Source organism: Oncorhynchus gorbuscha, linkage group LG02, assembly GCF_021184085.1.
Source record: "Oncorhynchus gorbuscha isolate QuinsamMale2020 ecotype Even-year linkage group LG02, OgorEven_v1.0, whole genome shotgun sequence".
Lineage (NCBI taxonomy): Eukaryota > Metazoa > Chordata > Actinopteri > Salmoniformes > Salmonidae > Oncorhynchus > Oncorhynchus gorbuscha.
This window is the reverse complement of record NC_060174.1, coordinates 26,230,442-26,252,359: the sequence shown is the minus strand read 5'-3', so window position 1 is coordinate 26,252,359 and position 21,918 is coordinate 26,230,442. Positions and strand designations below refer to the sequence as shown.

Below are 21,918 nucleotides of genomic sequence, written 5' to 3'. Positions count from 1 at the left end.
TTTGACATGCCATGGTTAAAAAAAAAAATGTTGACAGGGCTAGTTATGTAACATAGTTTCCCAGCTGTCAAGGGTGTGTCCCACTCTGTGCTTGTAGACTGTCAGTGCCCTTTCCTGTCATTCTGATACAGTATTCTGACATCCCATAGAACAAAGCTGAACTACAACCCTCCAAAGGAAGATGGATCCATGTACACCATTGAGCTCCAGGGAATCTCTGTCACTATCATGAAGCAGATCTTGGACTACATCTTGAGTGGGGAGGTAAGCAGTATGCAAATCTGTAGTAGGCCTACAGTAAAGTGAACACAAGTGGGATGGGTCAGATTACTTAACTGACCAGTACGTGTGATTCTTATACTGGTTTTTAAATTGCCAGTACTGATATTATCCAGTAGGTTATATGCCTAACTCTTTTGAGAGAATCCATATTCATATCTATTTTAGAATTGTATAATATTCAAAAACATAGTATGATACCTAGAAGAATCCTGATGTTACACTTCTCCTTCCATCCCGCTCCTTGTTGTCTGTGTGTAGATCAGTCTGAGTGAGGACACCATTCAGGACATGGTCCAGGCCGCTGACCTGCTGCTCTTGACAGACCTGAAGTCCCTGTGCTGCCAGTTCCTGGAGAGCTGCATTGCTGCAGAGAACTGCATTGGGATCCGGCTTTTCTCTCTACATTACTGCCTTCACCATGTTCACCATGCTGCCACAGACTTCCTTCAGACACATTTCTGTGATGTGGCCGTCACGGAGGAGTTTACGGAGTTACCTCCAGACCGGCTGTGCGAGATCCTGTCGATGGACAAGCTCAACGTGGGCAATGAGAAACATGTCCTGGAGGCTGTGGTGCGCTGGCTTGGCCATGACCTGGAGGAACGGAGGGTGAGGGCCTGTTCTACTGCTAGGGTGGTGGTGGTCCTGCCCTTATTTCTGTCTGTCTGTGTTATTTATTTAACTAGACAAGTCAGTTAAGAACAAATTCTTATTTACAATAAAGGCCTACCCTGGCCAAACCCAGACGACGCTGGGCCAATTGTGCGCCGCCCTATGGGACTCCTAATCACGTCTGGATGTGATACAGCCGGATGTGATACAACCGTCTGCCTAAAGCATGGCTGTAGAATTACTACAATTCTGGTCGAAGACTACTAAATAATTTGAAGGAATGTGTTTTTCGCACACAATTTGCCTATGCATTACTATTGGCATTTTAGCTTATCCCCTGAGTAACATCTTCTTGGTGTGTCCCCCCCTCCCCTCCAGGTGCACATGAAAGAGGTGATGTCATCGGTGTGGATCCAGGGGCTGGACCAGGGTTACCTGAGGGAGCAGATGTTAGGAGAGCCCTTGATGAGGGAGGTGATCCGGGAGTACTGCAACGCTCCACTGGGGGGCGCAACACTGCAGGGCGAGGCTCTGTTAGCCGCCTTCAAACCTCGTGGCTACTCGGAGTGCATTGTCACTGTAGGGGGGGAGGAGAGAGTGTGAGTATCTTTTAAGTCTGTTACTCTGGGACGAGGTCCAGACATAATTGTCTTTGCTGTTGAATGTGTACAGTGCATTTCAGAAACTATTAATACCCCTTAACTTATTCCACATTTTGTTGTGTTACAGCCTGAATTCAACACACAATACCCCATAATAATGACAAAGTGAAAACATGTTTTTAGAAATGTTAGCAAGTTCATGGAAAATGAGTACAGAAATAACTTATTTACATAGGTATTCACACCCCTGAGTCAATCGTTTTTTAGAAGCACCTTCGGCAGCGATTACAGCTGTGAGTCTTACTGGGTAAGTCTCTTAAGAGCTTTCCGCACCTGGATTGCCATTATTCTTTATCAACATTATTTAAGCTCTGTCAAATTCATCTCCCAGTGTCTGGTGGAAAGCAGACTGAACCAGGTTTTCCTCTAGGATTTTGCCTGTGCTTAGCTCCATTCTGTTTCTTTTTTAAAATCCTGATTAACTCTCCAGGCCTTAACAATTATAAGCATACCCATAACATGATGCAGCCATCACTATGCTTGTAAATATGGAGAGTGGTACTCCTAACACCTTGTTTTCAGGGAAAAAAGTGAATTGCTTTGCCACATTTTTTGCAGTGTTACTTTAGTAATGCATGTTTTGGAATATTTGTATTATGTACAGGCTTCCTCCTTTTCACTCTGTCAATTAGGTTAATATTGTGGAGTAACTACAATGTTGATCCGTCCTCAGTTCTTTTCCTTTCACAGCCATGAATCTCTAACTGTTTAAAAGTCACCATTGGCCTAATGGTGAAATCCCTGAGTGGTTTCCTTCCCCTCTGCTAACTGAGTTAGGAAGGATTCCTGTATCTTTGTTGTGAGTGGGTGTATTGATGCACCATGTAAAGTGTAATCAATAACTTCACAATGCTCAAAGGGATATTCAATGTCTTTTTTTAATCTACCAATTGGTGCATTGGAGAACCTTCCTTGTCTGTCACTTGTTAAGAACATTTTTACTCCTGAACTTATTTAGTCTTGCCATAACTTAGGGGTTGAAATTTCAGCTTCCCATTTTAAATGAATTTATAAAAGTTTCCAAAAACATCATTATACTTTGACATTATGGGGTATTGTGTAGGACAGTGACAAAAAAAATCTAAATTTAATCCATTTTAAGTTCAGGTTGTAACACAACGAAATGTGGAAAAAGTCAAGGGTGTGAATATTTTCTGAAGGCATTGTATATGACTCATACAATGTGGTCATAACACATGGATTCTCATTTTGCGATATGCTGTGGTTTTGTGCACATGCTTGATAGATAAACAGTTTGTAATGGAAATTCATGCAAAACATTTAGATATCTGCAAGAAGAGAATGTATTAAGGACAGGAAGGGGAAAAACTGAGAATAGTGTGTGGTTGATCTACTGATAGAGCACATAGTGATTGAGGAGACTTTAGACAAGTAAGTAAAGTTGAAGGGGTGTTCTGGTGACACATAGACAGCGGATGAGGTTAGAGAAGGAGCCAGTGTGTCAGAGATAAAAACCAACAGGACTAACAACAATTGACGTCCTGTTATCTGGTTCCTGTTTAGAACGAGGAAGCCGTCAGCCATGATACGCTGCATGTGTCCACTCTACGACCCAAACCGCCAGCTGTGGATCGAGCTGGAACCAATGAGCATTGGGCGAATAGGGCATGGGGTGCTGGCAGCAGGTTGGTATTGGATCCAGACACAGTTTTACTGTTACATATGCACATACTTATACACAGTGCAGTTTTCATGGCAGCTAATGATTAGTTGATGGCTCCAACAATTCTCATGTCAGGCAAACCCAACCTAGTCTTAGTAATCAACAATAGATTAACCCCATTCTTTGTCCTCTCAGAGGGCCATCTCTTTGTGATGGGTGGCATGGATGAAACCAAGACAGTCCTGAGCAGTGGAGAGAAATATGACCCAAACACAAACACTTGGACCCCCATTCCTTCCATGAAACAGGTATTCTACAGTACTACTCCACACAACATTATAAACTGCAATGTTATTTTTTCTTTGCAATCCTTTCAACCTTTTCATTAGCACCATTCAACCCGCTTGGTTCATAGACATTTCAAGTGGTATCATCTGAAGTTCTCACTTCAATTGGTTATGTAGACAAAATAAATGTCTTCCACTGAACTAAAGTGAATATTGTGGTATGTACATACATGACAATTTATTTAATCTATCAAATGTTCCATCTGTCCTTTTTACTTGTATACTCCCACTGGTAGCCATTTGTTTTGTTCTTCTCTACCCTCCTAAAGTGTGTTATTGTTCCAAGTGATGCCACTAGGGGTCAATGTTTCTCAGTATTATTAAGGCTTCTGCCATTTTGTTTGGTCAGGCGAGGCAGAACTTTGGTGTTGCTGAGCTGGATGGGATGATCTATGTGTTGGGAGGAGAGGAAGAGGACATGGAGCTCCTGACTGTGGAGGTGTTCGACCCTCACTACAACACCTGGACTACCCAAACCAGCATGACCATGGTCCGCAAGGTGTGACATGACATTAACATTTCCGGCTTCCAACTGAAATGTATAACAAACACATTCACAAATTGCAACCTTTCCAAATCTCTCACCACTTGCCCAACGATCTCTCCTCTCCTCAGGTTGGCTGCTATGCCACCATGAAAAAGAAGATCTATGCCATGGGTGGTGGGTCATATGGAAAGCTGTACGACTCAGTAGAATCTTATGATCCAAAGACCCAGCAGTGGACTGCAATCTGCCCTTTGAAAGAGAGAAGGTACATAATCAAGTCAGTAGTTTGAATATACAGTATACAGTGGGGCAAAAAAGTATTTAGTCAGGCACCAATTGTGCAAGTTCTCCCACTTAAAAAGATGAGAGGCCTGTAATTTTCATCATAGGTACACTTCAATCATGACAGACAAAATGAGAGAAAAAAAATCCAGAAAATCACATTGTAGGATTTTTAATGAATTTATTTGCAAATTATGGTGGAAAATAAGTAATTGGTCACCTACAAAAAAAGCAAGATTTCTGTCTCTCACAGACCTGTAACTTCTTCTTTAACCTGTTGCGACGAGCAATCCCGTATCCGGGAGCGTAATTATAGCCTCAAGCCCATTACCATAACGCAACGTTAACTATTCATGACAATCGCAAATGAAATGAAATAAATATATTGGCTCCCAAGCTTAGCCTTTTGTTAACAACATTGTCATCTCAGATTTTCAAAAATGCTTTTTAACCATAGCTACACAAGCATTTGTGTAAGAGTATTGATAGCTAGCATAGCATTAAGCCTAGCATTCAGCAGGCAACATTTTCACAAAAACAAGAAAAGCATTCAAATAAAATAATTTACCTTTGAAGAACTTCGGATGTTTTCAATGAGGAGACTCTCAGTTAGATAGCAAATGTTCAGTTTTTCCAAAAATATTATTTGTGTAGGAGAAATCACTCTGTTTTGTTCATCACATTTGGCTAAGAAAAAACCCCAAAAATTCAGTCATTACAACGGTGAACTTTTTTCCAAATTAACTCCATAATATCGACAGAAACATGGCAAACGTTGTTTAGAATCAATCCTCAGGGTGTTTTTCACATATCTATTCGATGATAAATCACTCTTGGCAGTTTGGTTTCTCCTCTGAACAAAATGGAAAAATGCACGCACCTGGAGATTACGCAATAGTTTCGACGGAGGACACCGAGCGGACACCTGGTAAATGTAGTCTCTTATGGTCAATTTTCCAATGATATGCCTACAAATACGTCACAATGCTGCAGACACCTTGGGGAAACGACAGAAAGTGTAGGCTCATTCCTTGCGCATTCACAGCCACATAAGGTGACATTGGAACACGGTGCATTCAAAATCTGGCTCACTTCCTGTATGAAATTTCATCTTGGTTTCGCCTGTAGCATTAGTTCTGTGGCACTCACAGACAATATCTTCGCAGTTTTGGAAACGTCAGAGTGTTTTCTTTCCAAAGCTGTCAATTATATGCATAGTCGAGCATCTTTTTGTGACAAAATATCTTGTTTAAAACGGGAACGTTTTTCATCCAGAAATTAAATACTGCCCCCAGAGGTCCAAGAGGTTAAGAGTCTCCTCTGTCCTCCACTCGTTGCCTATATTAATGGCACCTGTTTGAACTTGTTATCAGTATAAAAGACACCTGTCCACAACCTCAAACAGTCACACTCCAAACTCCACTATGGCCAAGACCAACGAGCTGTCAAAGGACACCAGAAACAAAATTGTATACATGCACCAGGCTGGGAAGACTGAATCTTCAATATGTAAGCAGCTTGGTTTGAAGAAATCAACTGTGGGAGCAATTATTAGGAAATGGAAGACATACAAGACCACTGATAATCTCCCTCGATCTGGGGCTCCACGCAAGATCTCACCCCGTGGGGTCAAAATGATCACAAGAACGGTGAGCAAAAATCCCAGAACCACACGGGGGGACCTAGTGAATGACCTGCAGAGAGCTGGGACCAAAGTAACAAAGCCTACGATCAGTAATACATTACGCCGCCAGGGACTCAAATCCTGCAGTGCCAGACGTGTCCCCCTGCTTAAGCCAGTACATGTGCAGGCCCGTCTGAAGTTTGCTAGAGAGCATTTGGATGATCCAGAAGAAGATTGGGAGAATGTCATATGGTCAGATGAAACCAAAATATAACTTTTTGGTAAAAACTCAACTCGTCGTGTTTGGAGGACAAAGAATGCTGAGTTGCATCCAAAGAACACCATACCTACTGTGAAGCATGGGGGTGGAAACATCATGCTTTGGGGCTGTTTTTCTGCAAAGGGACCAGGACGACTGATCCTTGTAAAGGAAAGAATGAAATCGTGAGATTTTGAGTGAAAACCTCCTTCCATCAGCAAGGGCATTGAAGATGAAACGTGGCTGGGTCTTTAAGCATGACAATGATCCCAAACACACCGCCAGGGCAACGAAGGAGTGGCTTCGTAAGAAGCATTTCAAGGTCCTGGAGTGGCATAGCCAGTCTCCAGATCTCGCCCCCTTAGAAAATCTTTGGAGGGAGTTGAAAGTCCGTGTTGCCCAGCAACAGCCCCAAAACATCACTGCTCTAGAGGAGCTCTGCATGGAGGAATGGGCCAAAATACCAGCAACAGTGTGTGAAAACCTTGGGAAGACTTGCAGAAACCTTTGTCATTGCAACAAAGGGTATATAGCAAACTATTGAGATAAACTTTTGTTATTGACCAAATACTTATTTTCCACCATAATTTGCAAATAAATTCATTAGAAATCCTAAAATGTGATTTTTCTGGATTTTCTTTTTCTCATTTAGTCTGTTATAGTTGAAGTGTACCTATGATGAAAATTACAGGCCTCATTTTATTTATTTTATTTCACCTTTATTTAACCAGGTAGGCTAGTTGAGAACAAGTTCTCATTTGCAACTGCGACCTGGCCAAGATAAAGCATAGCAGTGTGAACAGACAACACAGAGTTACACATGGAGTGAACAATTAACAAGTCAATAACACAGTAGAAAAAAAGAGGAGTCTATATACAATGTGCGCAAAGGAACACATGAGGAGGTAGGCAAATAATTACAATTTAGCAGATTAACACTGGAGTGATAAATGATCAGATGATCATGTACAGGTAGAGATATTGGTGTGCAAAAGAGCAGAAAAGTAAATGAATAAAAACTGTGGGGATGAGGTAGGTGAAAATGGGTGGGCTATTTACCAATAGACTATGTACAGCTGCAGCGATCGATTAGCTGCTCAGATAGCTGATGTTTGAAGTTGGTGAGGGAGATAAAAGTCTCCAACTTCAGCGATTTTTGCAATTCGTTCCAGTCACAGGCAGCAGAGGACTGGAACGAAAGGCGGCCAAATGAGGTGTTGGCTTTAGGGATGATCAGTGAGATACACCTGCTGGAGCGCGTGCTACGGATGGGTGTTGCCATCGTGACCAGTGAACTGAGATAAGGCGGAGCTTTACCTAGCATGGCCTTGTAGATGACCTGGAGCCAGTGGGTCTGGCGACGAATATGTAGCGAGGGCCAGCCGACTAGAGCATACAAGTCGCAGTGGTGGGTGGTATAAGGTGCTTTAGTGACAAAACGGATGGCACTGTGATAGACTGCATCCAGTTTGCTGAGTAGAGTGTTGGAAGCAATTTTGTAGATGACATCGCCGAAGTCGAGGATCGGTAGGATAGTCAGTTTTACTAGGGTAAGCTTGGAAGCGTGAGTGAAGGACGCTTTGTTGCGGAATAGAAAGCCGACTCTTGATTTGATTTTCGATTGGAGATGTTTGATATGAGTCTGGAAGGAGAGTTTGCAGTCTAGCCAGACACCTAGGTACTTATAGATGTCCACATATTCAAGGTCGGAACCATCCAGGGTGGTGATGCTAGTCGGGCATGCGGGTGCAGGCAGCGATCGGTTGAAAAGCATGCATTTGGTTTTACTAGCGTTTAAGAGCAGTTGGAGGCCACGGAAGGAGTGTTGTATGGCATTGAAGCTCGTTTGGAGGTTAGATAGCACAGTGTCCAATGACGGGCCGGAAGTATATAGAATGGTGTCGTCTGCGTAGAGGTGGATTAGGGGATCGCCTGCAGCAAGAGCAACATCATTGATATATACAGAGAAAAGAGTCGGCCCGAGAATTGAACACTGTGGCACCCCCATAGAGACTGCCAGAGGACCGGACAGCATGCCCTCCGATTTGACACACTGAACTCTGTCTGCAAAGTAATTGGTGAAACCAGGCAAGGCAGTCATCCGAAAAACCGAGGCTCCTGAGTCTGCCGATAAGAATATGGTGATTGACAGAGTCGAAAGCCTTGGCAAGGTCGATGAAGACTGCTGCACAGTACTGTCTTTTATTGATGGCGGTTATGATATCGTTTAGTACCTTGAGTGTGGCTGAGGTGCACCCGTGACCGGCTCGGAAACCAGATTGCACAGCGGAGAAGGTACGGTGGGATTCGAGATGGTCAGTGACCTGTTTGTTGACATGGCTTTCGAAGACCTTAGATAGGCAGGGCAGAATGGATATAGGTCTGTAACAGTTTGGGTCCAGGGTGTCTCCCCCTTTGAAGAGGGGGATGACTGCGGCAGCTTTCCAATCCTTGGGGATCTCAGACGATATGAAAGAGGGGTTGAACAGGCTGGTAATAGGGGTTGCGACAATGGCGACGGATAGTTTCAGAAATAGAGGGTCCAGATTGTCAAGCCCAGCTGATTTATACGGGTCCAGGTTTTGCAGCTCTTTCAGAACATCTGCTATCTGGATTTGGGTAAAGGAGAACCTGGAGAGGCTTGGGCGAGGAGCTACGGGGGCCGGAGCTGTTGGCCGAGATAGGAGTAGCCAGGCGGAAGGCATGACCAGCCGTTGAGAAATGCTTGTTGAAGTTTTCGATAATCATGGATTTATCGGTGGTGACCGTGTTACCTAGCCACAGTGCAGTGGGCAGCTGGGAGGAGGTGCTCTTGTTCTCCATGGACTTCAGTGTCCCAGAACTTTTTGGAGTTGGAGCTACAGGATGCAAACTTCTGCCTGAAGAAGCTGGCCTTAGCTTTCCTGACTGACTGCGTGTATTGGTTCAAGACTTCCCTGAACAGTTGCATATCGCGGGGACTGTTCGATGCTATTGCAGTCCGCCACAGGATGTTTTTGTGCTGGTCGAGGGCAGTCAGGTCTGGAGTGAACCAAGGGCTATATCTGTTCTTAGTGTTCTGCATTTTTTGAACGGAGCATGCTTATCTAAAATGGTGAGGAAGTTACTTTTAAAGAATGACCAGGCATCCTCAACTGACGGGATGAGATCAATGTCCTTCCAGGATACCCGGGCCGGGTCGATTAGAAAGGCCTGCTCACAGAAGTGTTTTAGGGAGCGTTTGACAGTGATGACGGGTGGTCGTTTGACTGCGGCTCCGTAGCGGATACAGGCAATGAGGCAGTGATCGCTGAGATCCTGGTTGAAGACACCGGAGGTGTATTTGGAGGGCCAGTTGGTCAGGATGACGTCTATGAGGGTGCCCTTGCTTACAGAGTTAGGGTTGTACCTGGTGGGTTCCTTGATGATTTGTGCGAGATTGAGGGCATCTAGCTTAGATTGTAGGACTGCCGGGGTGTTAAGCATATCCCAGTTTAGGTCACCTAACAGAACAAACTCTGAAGCTAGATGGGGGGCAATCAATTCACAAATGTGTCCAGGGCACAGCTGGGAGCTGAGGGGGGTCGGTAGCAGGCGGCAACAGTGAGAGACTTATTTCTGGAGAGAGTGATTTTCAAAATTAGTAGTTCGAGCTGTTTGGGTATGGACCTGGAAAGTATGACATTACTTTGCAGGCCATCTCTGCAGTAGACTGCAACTCCTCCCCCTTTGGCAGTTCTATCTTGACGGAAGATGTTATAGTTGGGTATGGAAATTTCGGAATTTTTGGTGGCCTTCCTGAGCCAGGATTCAGACACGGCAAGGACATCAGGGTTAGCAGAGTGTGCTAAAGCAGTGAGTAAAACAAACTTAGGGAGGAGGCTTCTGATGTTGACATGCATGAAACCAAGGCTTTTTCGATCACAAAAGTCAACAAATGAGGGTGCCTGGGGACATGCAGGGCCTGGCTTTACCTCCACATCACCCGCGGAACAGACAAGGAGTAGTATGAGGGTGCGGCTAAAGGCTATCAAAACTGGTCGTTGGGGACAGAGAATAAGAGGAGCAGGTTTCTGGGCATGGTAGAATATATTCAGGGCATAATGCGCAGACAGGGGTATGGTGGGGTGCGGGTACAGCGGAGGTAAGCCCAGGCACTGGGTGATGATAAGAGGTTGTATCTCTGGACATGCTGGTTGTAATGGGTGAGGTCACCGCATGTGTGTGAGGTGGGACAAAGGAGGTATCAGGGGTATGAGGAGTGGGACTAGGGGCTCCATTGTGAACTAAAACAATGATAACTAACCTGAGCAACAGTATACAAGGCATATTGACATTTGAGAGGGACATACAGTGAGGCATACAGTAATCACAGGTGTTGAATTGGGAAAGCTAGCTAAAACAGTAGGTGAGACAACAGCTAATCAACTAGCACAACAACAGCAGGTAAAATGGCGTTGACTAGGCAACGGGGCCGACAGATAAAACAAACAAGCAGAATGGAGTACCGTGATTAATGGACAGTCCAGCGTGCATCAGCTATGTAGCCAAGTGATCAGTGTCCAGGGGGCAGCGGTGGATGGGGCAGGGGAGCTGGACTGGCGAGTGTTATCCAGGTTAAAAAACTAACAATGACTAAATAGCTTGTAGCTAGTTAGCTGGTTAGCTTCTGGAGGTTCTTGAGTGTGTTCTAAAAATTAAAAATAATAGCGATTCCGTATCACATTGGGTGAGGCAGGTTTCCGGAAGGTATAAACAAATTAAAAATATAAAAAAATTGGGAGGAGATAGAAAGTACATATGGGCCACTGAGTGTTTGGGACGCGGCGATGCAGACGGTTAGCAGGCCTGTGCTGACAAGCTAACAGTTAGCAGGCCGGGGTAAACAAGGTAGCAGTTAGCGGACCTGGGCTCAACAAGCTAGCAGTTAGCAGGCCGAATTAGCAAGCAAGGAGATAGCAAGGGCTAGAGAGTTAGCCTTTGGGGGACGTCGCGATGGGGTGAGTCTGTTTATTCCTCTTCATGCGGTGACATCGATAGACCGGTCGTGGGTTGCGGTTTAGCTCGATAGCTAGTTGTGAAGATCCAGCTGAAAAATGTTCCGTTTGCGGTGGGAATCCGGGGATAAAAAATAAATAGGTCCGTTATGCTCTGGGTAGCGTCGCATTGTTCGAACTGGTGAGAGCTTTCCGAGCTAAAGGTTAGCTGACCTCCATCCTATGCTAGCTTGCTACCGATGGCCTGGCTAGCTGTCTAAATCGCCGTGAACCCCAACCAACCTCCACTCACTGGACCCTTTTGATCACTCGACTAAGCATGCCTCTCCTTAATGTCAATATGTCTTGTCCATTGCTGTTCTGGTTAGTGTTTATTGGCTTATTTCACTGTAGAGCCTCTAGTCCTGCTCACTATACCTTATCCAACCTATTAGTTCCACCACCCACACATGCAATGACATCTCCTGGTTTCAATGATGTTTCTAGAGACAATATCTCTCTCTTCATCACTCAATACCTAGGTTTACCTCCACTGTATTCACATCCTGCCATACCTTTTGTCTGTACATTATACCTTGATACTATTTTATCGCCCCAGGAAACCTCCTTTTACTCTCTGTTCCAGACGTTCTAGACGACCAATTCTTATTGCTTTTAGCCGCACCCTTATTCTACTCCTATGTTCCTCTGGCGGTGTAGAGGTGAATCCAAGTCCTGCAGTGCCTAGCTCCACTCCTATTCCCCAGGCGCTCTCTTTTGACGACTTCTGTAACCGTAATAGCCTTGGTTTCATGCATGTTAACATTAGAAGCATCCTCCCTAAGTTTGTTCTATTCATTGCTTTAGCACACTCTGCCAACCCGGATGTTCTAGCTGTGTCTGAATCCTGGTTTAGGAAGACCACCAAAAATTCTGAAATTTTCATCCCAAACTACAACATTTTCAGACAAGATAGAACTGCCAAAGGGGGCGGTGTTGCAATCTACTGCAAAGATAGCCTGCAGAGTTCTGTCCTACTATCCAGGTCTGTACCCAAACAATTTGAACTTCTACTTTTAAAAATCCACCTCTCTAAAAACAAGTCTCTCACTGTTGCCGCCTGCTATAGACCACCCTCTGCCCCCAGCTGTGCTCTGGACACCATATGTGAACTGATTGCCCCCCATCTATCTTCAGAGCTCGTGCTGCTAGGCGACCTAAACTGGAACATGCTTAACACCCCAGCCATCCTACAATCTAAGCTTGATGCCCTCAATCTCACACAAATTATCAATGAACCTACCAGGTACAACCCTAAATCCGTAAACACGGTCACCCTCATAGATATCATCCTAACCAACTTCCCCTCTAAATACACCTCTGCTGTCTTCAACCAAGATCTCAGCGATCACTGCCTCATTGCCTGCATCCGTAATGGGTCAGCGGTCAAACGACCTCCACTCATCACTGTAAAACGCTCCCTGAAACACTTCAGCGAGCAGGCCTTTCTAATTGACCTGGCCGGGGTATCCTGGAAGGATATTGATCTCATCCCGTCAGTAGAGGATGCCTGGATATTTTTTTAAATGCCTTCCTAACCATCTTAAATAAACATGCCCCATTCAAGAAATTTAGAACCAGGAACAGATATACCCTTTGGTTCTCCCCAGACCTGACTGCCCTTAACCAACACAAAAACATCCTATGGCGTTCTGCATTAGCATCGAACAGCCCCCGTGATATGCAGCTGTTCAGGGAAGCTAGAAACCATTATACACAGGCAGTTAGAAAAGCCAAGGCTAACTTTTTCAAGCAGAAATTTGCTTCCTGCAACACTAACTCAAAAAAGTTCTGGGACACTGTAAAGTCCATGGAGAATAAGAACAACTCCCAGCTGCCCACTGCACTGAAGATAGGAAACACTGTCACCACTGATAAATCCACCATAATTGAGAATTTCAATAAGCATTTTTCTACGGCTGGCCATGCTTTCCACCTGGCTACTCCTACCCCGGTCAACAGCACTGCACCCCCAACAGCAACTCGCCCAAGCCTTCCCCATTTCTCCTTCTCCCAAATCCGTTCAGCTGATGTTCTGAAAGAGCTCCAAAATCTGGACCCCTACAAATCAGCCGGGCTAGACAATCTGGACCCTTTCTTTCTAAAATTATCTGCCGAAATTGTTGCCACCCCTATTACGAGCCTGTTCAACCTCTTTCGTGTCGTCTGAGATTCCCAAAGATTGGAAAGCAGCTGCGGTCATCCCCCTCTTCAAATGGGGTGACACTCTTGACCCAAACCGCTACAGACCTATATCTATCCATACCATGCCTTTCTAAGGTCTTTGAAAGCCAAGTCAACAAACAGATTACCGACCATTTCGAATCTCACCATACCTTCTCTGCTATGCAATCTGGTTTCAGAGCTGGTCATGGGTGCACCTCAGCCACGCTCAAGGTCCTAAACGATATCTTAACCGCCATCGATAAGAAACATTACTGTGCAGCCGTATTCATTGATCTGGCCAAGGCTTTCGACTCTGTCAATCACCACATCCTCATCGGCAGACTCGACAGCCTTGGTTTCTCAAATGATTGCCTCGCCTGGTTCACCAACTACTTCTCTGATAGAGTTCAGTGTGTCAAATCGGAGGGTCTGCTGTCCGGACCTCTGGCAGTCTCTATGGGGGTGCCACAGGGTTAAATTCTTGGACCGACTCTCTTCTCTGTATACATCAATGAGGTCGCTCTTGCTGCTGGTGAGTCCCTGATCCACCTCTACGCAGACGACACCATTCTGTATACTTCCGGCCCTTCTTTGGACACTGTGTTAACAACCCTCCAGGCAAGCTTCAATGCCATACAACTCTCCTTCCGTGGTCTCCAATTGCTCTTAAATACAAGTAAAACTAAATGCATGCTCTTCAACCGATCGCTACCTGCAACTACCCGCCTGTCCAACATCACTACTCTGGACGGCTCTGACTTAGAATAAGTGGACAACTACAAATACTTACGTTTCTGGTTAGACTGTAAACTCTCCTTCCAGACCCATATCAAACATCTCCAATCCAAAGTTAAATCTAGAATTGGCTTCCTATTTCGCAACAAAGCATCCTTCACTCATGCTGCCAAACATACCCTTGTAAAACTGACCATCCTACCAATCCTCGACTTTGGCGATGTCATTTACAGAATAGCCTCCAATACCCTACTCAACAAATTGGATGCAGTCTATCACAGTGCAATCCGTTTTGTCACCAAAGCCCCATATACTACCCACCATTGCGACCTGTACGCTCTCGTTGGCTGGCCCTCGCTTCATACCCGTCGCCAAACCCACTGGCTCCATGTCATCTACAAGACCCTGCTAGGTAAAGTCCCCCCTTATCTCAGCTCGCTGGTCACCATAGCATCTCCCACCTGTAGCACACGCTCCAGCAGGTATATCTCTCCAGTCACCCCCAAAACCAATTCTTTCTTTGGCCGCCTGTCCTTCCAGTTCTCTGCTGCCAATGACTGGAACAAACTACAAAAATCTCTGAAACTGGAAACGCTTATCTCCCTCACTAGCTTTAAGCACTAACTGTCAGAGCAGCTCACAGATTACTGCACCTGTACATAGCCCACCTATAATTTAGCCCAAACAACTACCTCTTTCCCAACTGTATTTAATGAATTCATTTGTTTAGCTCCTTTGCACCCCATTAATTTTATTTCTACTTTGCACATTCTTCCATTGCAAAACTACCATTCCAGTGTTTTACTTGATATATTGTATTTACTTTGCCACCATGGCCTCTTTTGCCTTTACCTCCCTTCTCACCTCATTTGATCACATTGTATATAGACTTGTTTATACTGTATTATTGACTGTATGTTTGTTTTACTCCATGTGTAACTCTGTGTCGTTGTGTGTCGAACTGCTTTGCTCTATCTTGGCCAGTTCGCAATTGTAAATGAGAACTTGTTCTCAATTTGCCTACCTGGTTAAATAAGGGTGAAATAAAAAAATAAATAAAAGTTTTCGGCTGGCTTGCCCCAACAACACCCTGAATGCACTGAGCTAGGCTGAAACTCCTGCATTTTGGAGCTGCCTTACTCAAGAAAACAAAAAAGAGACCATGTTTGTATGCTGCTCTATTAACTCAATGATGTGTATATATACAGTGCTTTGCGAAAGTATTCGGCCCCCTTGAACTTTGACCTTTTTCCACATTTCAGGCTTCAAACATAAAGATATAAAACTGTATTTTTTTTGTGAAGAATCAACAACAAGTGGGACACAATCATGAAGTGGAACGACATTTATTGGATATTTCAAACTTTTTTAACAAATCAAAAACTGAAAAATTGGTTGTGCAAAATTATTCAGCCCCCTTAAGTTAATACTTTGTAGCGCCACCTTTTGCTGCGATTACAGCTGTAAGTCGCTTGGGGTATGTCTCTATCAGTTTTGCACATCGAGAGACTGAAATTTTTCCCATTCCTCCTTGCAAAACAGCTCGAGCTCAGTGAGGTTGGATGGAGAGCATTTGTGAACAGCAGTTTTCAGTTCTTTCCACAGATTCTCGATTGGATTCAGGTCTGGACTTTGACTTGGCCATTCTAACACCTGGATATGTTTATTTTTGAACCATTCCATTGTAGATGTTGCTTTATGTTTTGGATCATTGTCTTGTTGGAAGACAAATCTCCGTCCCAGTCTCAGCTCTTTTGCAGACTCCATCATGTTTTCTTCCATAATGGTCCTGTATTTGGCTCCATCCATCTTCCCATCAATTTGAACCATTTTCCCTGTCCCTGCTGTAGAAAAGCAGGCCCAAACCATGATGCTGCCACCACCATGTTTGACAGTGGGGATCGTGTATTCAGGGTGATGAGCTGTGTTGCTTTTACGCCAAACATAACGTTTTGCATTGTTGCCAAAAAGTTCAATTTTGGTTTCATCTGACCAGAGCACCTTCTTCCACATGTTTGGTGTGTCTCCCAGGTGGCTTGTGGCAAACTTTAAACAATGCTTTTTATGGATATCTTTAAGAAATGGCTTTCTTCTTGCCACTCTTCCATAAAGGCCAGATTTGTGCAATATACGACTGATTGTTGTCCTATGGACAGAGTCTCCCACCTCAGCTGTAGATCTCTGCAGTTCATCCAGAGTGATCATGGGCCTCTTGGCTGCATCTCTGATCAGTCTTCTCCTTGTATGAGCTGAAAGTTTAGAGGGACGGCCAGGTCTTGGTAGATTTTCAGTGGTCTGGTACTCATTCCATTTCAATATTATCGCTTGCACAGTGCTCCTTGGGATGTTTAAAGCTTGGGAATTCTTTTTGTATCCAAATTCGGCTTTAAACTTCTTCACAACAGTATCTCGGACCTGCCTGGTGTGTTCCTTGTTCTTCATGATGCTCTCTGCGCTTTTAACTGACCTCTGAGACTATCACAGTGCAGGTGCATTTATACGGAGACTTGATTACACACAGGTGGATTGTATTTATCATTAGTCATTTAGGTCAACATTGGATCATTCAGAGATCCTCACTGAACTTCTGGAGAGAGTTTGCTGCACTGAAAGTAAAGGGGCTGAATAATTTTGCACGCCCAATTTTTCAGTTTTTGGTTTGTTAAAATAGTTTGAAATATCCAATAAATGTCGTTCCACTTCATGATTGTGTCCCACTTGTTGTTGATTCTTCACAAAAAATACAGTTTTATATCTTTATGTTTGAAACCTGAAATGTGGCAAAAGGTCACAAAGTTCAAGGGGGCCGAATACTTTCGCAAGGCACTGTATATATTTTTTTACATTGTTTGCTGATATGTGACACGTATTATTGGTTTTCTGCCCCACCTGCCCTGAATGACGGGTTGCCACTGGATCAGTGTTTGCAATGCATTTTCAACTCTACCAGTAGTTTCGTCACAAATTGTTGCATTAAATAGCAAATATGCCTACTCTGGTCTTGGCATGTGCACTCTAGCCAACAGCTCGCAGATACAGTGGTGGTAAGCTTGTCTACATGATGAGATTATGGATAAGTGCAAAAATGTTTTTATTTGTCAAAATTGCAGTCAAGCATGGTTCATCATCACCAAAATAAGATTCTCGACATTTATTGGAAAGGAGCATCAAGTTCATACCATGCACTTTCACCACCCTGTGAAGTTCATATTAACTTATTTCATCTGTAGCCTAATTTAAACTGCATGGTTTCCCAAGTCGTAGTGGAAGGAGCACACACCATATCATCGTGTGACTACAAAATCACATCGATATGATGGTTCACTATCACTATTTGCACTTGGTTTCCATCACCATTTCTTGCATAATTTATTTTACAGACCAAAAAAATCTCATTGTTGAACGAACAAATTATCTGTCTGCATCTATGAAATTGTCCTGAAACTTCCTGTTTCCATCACAGCTGTCATAATTTTATTTTACATGGTATAACTTTACTCGTATAAAAACTGTAGATGGAAACGTGGTTAGTAAGGTATTTAGCGTAGCCTAGTGGTTAGAGCGTTGGACTAGTAACCGGAACGTTGCGAGTTCAAACCCCCGAGCTGACCAAGTACAAATCTGTCGTTCTGCCCCTGAACAGGCAGTTAACCCACTGTTCCCAGGCCGTCATTGAAAATAAGAATTGGTTCTTAACTGACTTGCCTGGTTAAATAAAGGTAAAATAAAATAAAAAAAATTGTTACCCAGAAATGGTTTGATATTGATATAGAAATGTCTGCATTGGGCCTTTTTTTAAAGTCAATGGCATCATTAACTTTACCCAGTACCAGGATATTTTAAGCAAAAACCTGGTTGCCTCTGACAGGAGGCTGAAACTTGGCTGCAAATGGATCTTCCAGCAAGACTATTTGCCCAAGTACACATACAAATCCACAAAGAAATAGTTCATTTGGCCACAAAATCAACATTTTGCAATGGCCATCTGTCTCCGGACTTGAAACCCCATTGAAAACCTGTGGTTTGAATTGAAGAGGCCAATCCATAAGTACAGAGGAAGGATATCAAGGATCTGGAAGGATTCTGTATGGAGGAATAGTCTAAGATCCCTTCCAATGTGTTCTACCACTCATAAAATATTTTACAAAACGGCTCAGTGCCGTTATCCTCGCAAGGTGAAAACGGGTGTCAGTAATTTTGACCTACCTTCTTGAGAAAAATAAATATTACTTGTTAAACGAAGTAATTATCTTTGAGCAATTGTATTAGTATAAAAAATAATTTACCAGTTTCTTTTCCATACAATACAGCTCAGTATTTGAATTATTTATTTTATACAGTCATTATTGCTAATATTTATCAAGTGTGTCAATTTATGACCCCACTGTGTGTGTGTATAGTTTACCTGTCAGATGTCAGGTTTTACTTGAGAAATGATTCAACTTTATTGTCCACATTTAGATGAGAGGTGAAGCCAAAGGCTATTTTCCAAGTAACACATTTATACATTGTAATACAGTTTATTTGATTTGATTGCTTATGTACTATTTTCTAAACTCTTAGTACGAAACTCCAAACTGGTAACTTGTAACGCAGCCCTTCTTACATTCAAAACCTTTCATCGAGCATTAATTTTGTTTGTAGACATATTTCACCACACAACCATTGATCCAAAATATGAGTTTACTGTGAAATATAATGAGTACATTGGTTTAAACACAACATGATGATATCTTCTCAATTGAGTTATTTTTAACAACCAGTTAATCCAATAGCAAAACATGTAATGTAGCATGCTACAGTCCTGTAAATTACAGTACATTACACTGTTTTCACATTAGGCAATACACTTGCACAACTGAACATCACATTTCCGTCATCTCTATCCCATGTGTGATCATCTTTCACAATTTTGATGTTATTTTGATTGAACCTTTATTTAACCAGGAAGGGCTCATTGATTTAAAATCTCTTTTTCAAGAGCGTCCTGGCCAAGATAAGCAGCACCAAATTACAGACAAACAACATGAAAAGCTACAAGTAATCTAGTAAAAACCATAGAATTCACAGGAGTATAACAAAATCAAAAAGAGCAAATTAAAAACATTGACAGGTCAGGGAATCAGTCTCAAGATCATTCATCAGTGATTTAAAAAGTTCTTCCAGTTTAAAAGTATTTTGCAAGGTGTTCCAAGACTATGGCGCAGAGTACATAAAAGCCCTTTTAACAAATTCAGTTCGGACATTTGGAACAGTTAGCAGGATAATGTCCAGCGACCGAAGAGAGTACCCACCACATGTCTGAACAATAAAATGCCCAAATAAAAAGGTAGTAAACCCAAAATGGCTTTGTAAATAAAAGTATACCAGTGACTGAGCCTACGATTGACTAGAGAAGGCCAGCCAACCCTGGTATACAAAGTGCAGTACTGCGTAAGGGTTTTGCAGTTTTAAAATAAATCTCAAAGTGCAATGGTAAAGGGTGTCAATTGATCTCAAACACTGAGCGGAAGCATTCATATATAAAATATTCCCATAGTCTAGTAAGGGCATAAATGTAGCTGATACTAGCCTCCTTCCGGCTTCAAAAGATAAACAGGCCTTATTCCTAAAATAAAATTCCAATTTCAGCTTCCATTTTTTTTGTAAATTGTTGAATATGCAATTTAAAAGAGGCCGTCATCAATTAAAATTCCAAGATATTTACATGAGGTTAGTCTCAATCTCATTGCCCTGACAGGTAATAATAGGTGAAAAGTTCAGAGGTCTATATCTTGCTTTAGAAAACGCCATTAGTTTAGTTTTGTCAGTATTGAGGATAAGCTTCAATTGACACTAGGTATGTTGAACAGTAAGCTTCAATTGACACGAGGTATGTTGAACAGTATAAAAAGCAGTTTGCAAGTTCTGGAATGCTTTTGTAAGAGACTAGGCATAACAGTATCATCAGCATAAAAATGAAGTTGTGCATTTTGAACAATTTTGTCTAAATTATTTATATAAATAGTGAATTAGAGAGGACCAAGTACTGAGCCTTGGGGCACACCATTAGACGGACAATTTAACAGACATGAGCCCATCAAATTGAGTGCACTATCAGACAGATAGTTAGCAAACCATGCAACTGCATGCTCTGAAAGACCTACACTCGATAATCTATGCCTTCGCATGATCAACTGTATCAAAAGCCTTAGAGAGATAAAAATAAAAAGTGAGACACAGTGCTGTTTTTTTGTCAAGGGCTTCAGTGAAATCATTTAAAACCTTCATGGCTGCTGTGCTATGCCTCTTCCTGAAGCCTGATTGGTACATTGATAAAATAGTTTGTAAATAAAAACTCTTTTAGCTGTTCACTTACAAGGGTTTCAAGTATTTTCACCAGGGGTGACAGCTTTGCGATTGGCCTATAATTATTTAAAATAGTTTGATCTCCCCTTTTTAAAAGTGGTGGGACCAAAAAAAATCCAAAGATCTGGAAATCAGCATTACATTCCAGGGTTAGATTTAACAGATGTGTACGTGGTTCAGCTATGAAATCAGCTGCCAGATTTAAAAAGCAGGGATCCAGAAGATCAGGACCTGCAGGCTTTCTCTGATCTAAGGAGTTCGGGATTTATGTACCACCTGCACTGAGAATGGCAAAAAGCAATGTAATCCAATTAAAGAAACATCATGTTTAGCAGGCACTAGTTTGCAGCAAGCCTGTCTTGAGCATTTGGCCGAAGGTTCTCTCATCGAAATTGCAGTAAATATCCTCATTGTTCATGCACCTGGGGAAACCCCTTTTGGCATGGCGAGTCCAAACCTGACATGCACTGTAGGTCTGGATTGAAATCATTCCATGCCTCGTCCATGGCCTTTTGGATACATGTTTACTGTATAGGGGATGCATCTCTTTCTTGTTTTGGACTTTCTGGATTATTTGAAATTGTAGTGACAGAAACACAAGCATTTCGCTGCAGCTGCTGTAACACCTGCTAATCTGTACATTTCTGATCTTGTCAGATATGATTTTACTTGCTGTGGCAAGTTTACAATAGTCATCATAGTAGTACATTCGAGTATATATTGTACTTTTTGTGTTTATACATCAGACATACAAAACTAGTCAAAGGTTTGGACACTCCTACTCATTCCAGGGTTTTCCTTTATTTTAACTTTTTTTTGTAGAATAATAGTGAAGACAAATTATGAAATAACACATTTAATCATGTAGTAACCAAAAAGTGTTAAACAAATAAAAATATATTTTAGATTCTTCAAAGTAGCCATGCTTTGCCCTGATGACAGCTTTGCACGTTCTTGACATTCTCTCATCCAGCTTCATGAGGTCATTATCTGGAATGCATTTCAATTAACAGGTGTGCCTTGTTAATTTGTGGAATTTCTTTCCTTAATGCATTTGGGCCAATTAGTTGTGTTGTGACAAGGTAGGGGTGGTATACAGAAGATGGCCCTAATTGGTGAAAGACCAAGTCCATATTATGGCAAGAGCAGCTTAAATAAACAAAGAGAAACGTCAGTCCATAATTACTGTAAGACATGAAGGTCAGTCAGTCCGGATAATTTTAAAGAACTTTGAACTTTTCTTTAATTGCAGTCACAAAAACCATCAAGCGTATGATGAAACTGGCTCTCAGGAAAGGAAGACTCTGAGTTACCTCTGCTGCAGTGGATAAGTTCATTATAGTTAAATGAACCTCAGATTGCAGCCCAAATAAATGCTTCACGGAGTTCAAGCAACAGACACATCTCAACATCAACTTTTCAGAGGAGACTGCGTGAATCAGGCATTCATGGTTGAATTGCTACAAAGAAACCAC

The 21,918-nt window shown here is 42.6% G+C and overlaps 1 protein-coding gene across 4 annotated transcripts in view; it reads left to right on the top strand.

The window, feature by feature from the left end:
* Positions 1 to 21,918, top strand: part of LOC124000087 (gigaxonin-like) — a 31,196-nt gene that overhangs the window by 4,564 nt on the left and 4,714 nt on the right. For all 4 annotated transcript variants that reach the window (XM_046306223.1, XM_046306229.1, XM_046306215.1 and 1 more), the window contains 7 exons: positions 150 to 264; positions 541 to 891; positions 1,273 to 1,493; positions 3,081 to 3,202; positions 3,376 to 3,488; positions 3,877 to 4,026; positions 4,143 to 4,279. In XM_046306223.1, coding sequence (XP_046162179.1) covers positions 150 to 264; positions 541 to 891; positions 1,273 to 1,493; positions 3,081 to 3,202; positions 3,376 to 3,488; positions 3,877 to 4,026; positions 4,143 to 4,279 — 1,209 coding nt within the window. The remainder of the gene's footprint in view (positions 1 to 149; positions 265 to 540; positions 892 to 1,272; positions 1,494 to 3,080; positions 3,203 to 3,375; positions 3,489 to 3,876; positions 4,027 to 4,142; positions 4,280 to 21,918) is intronic.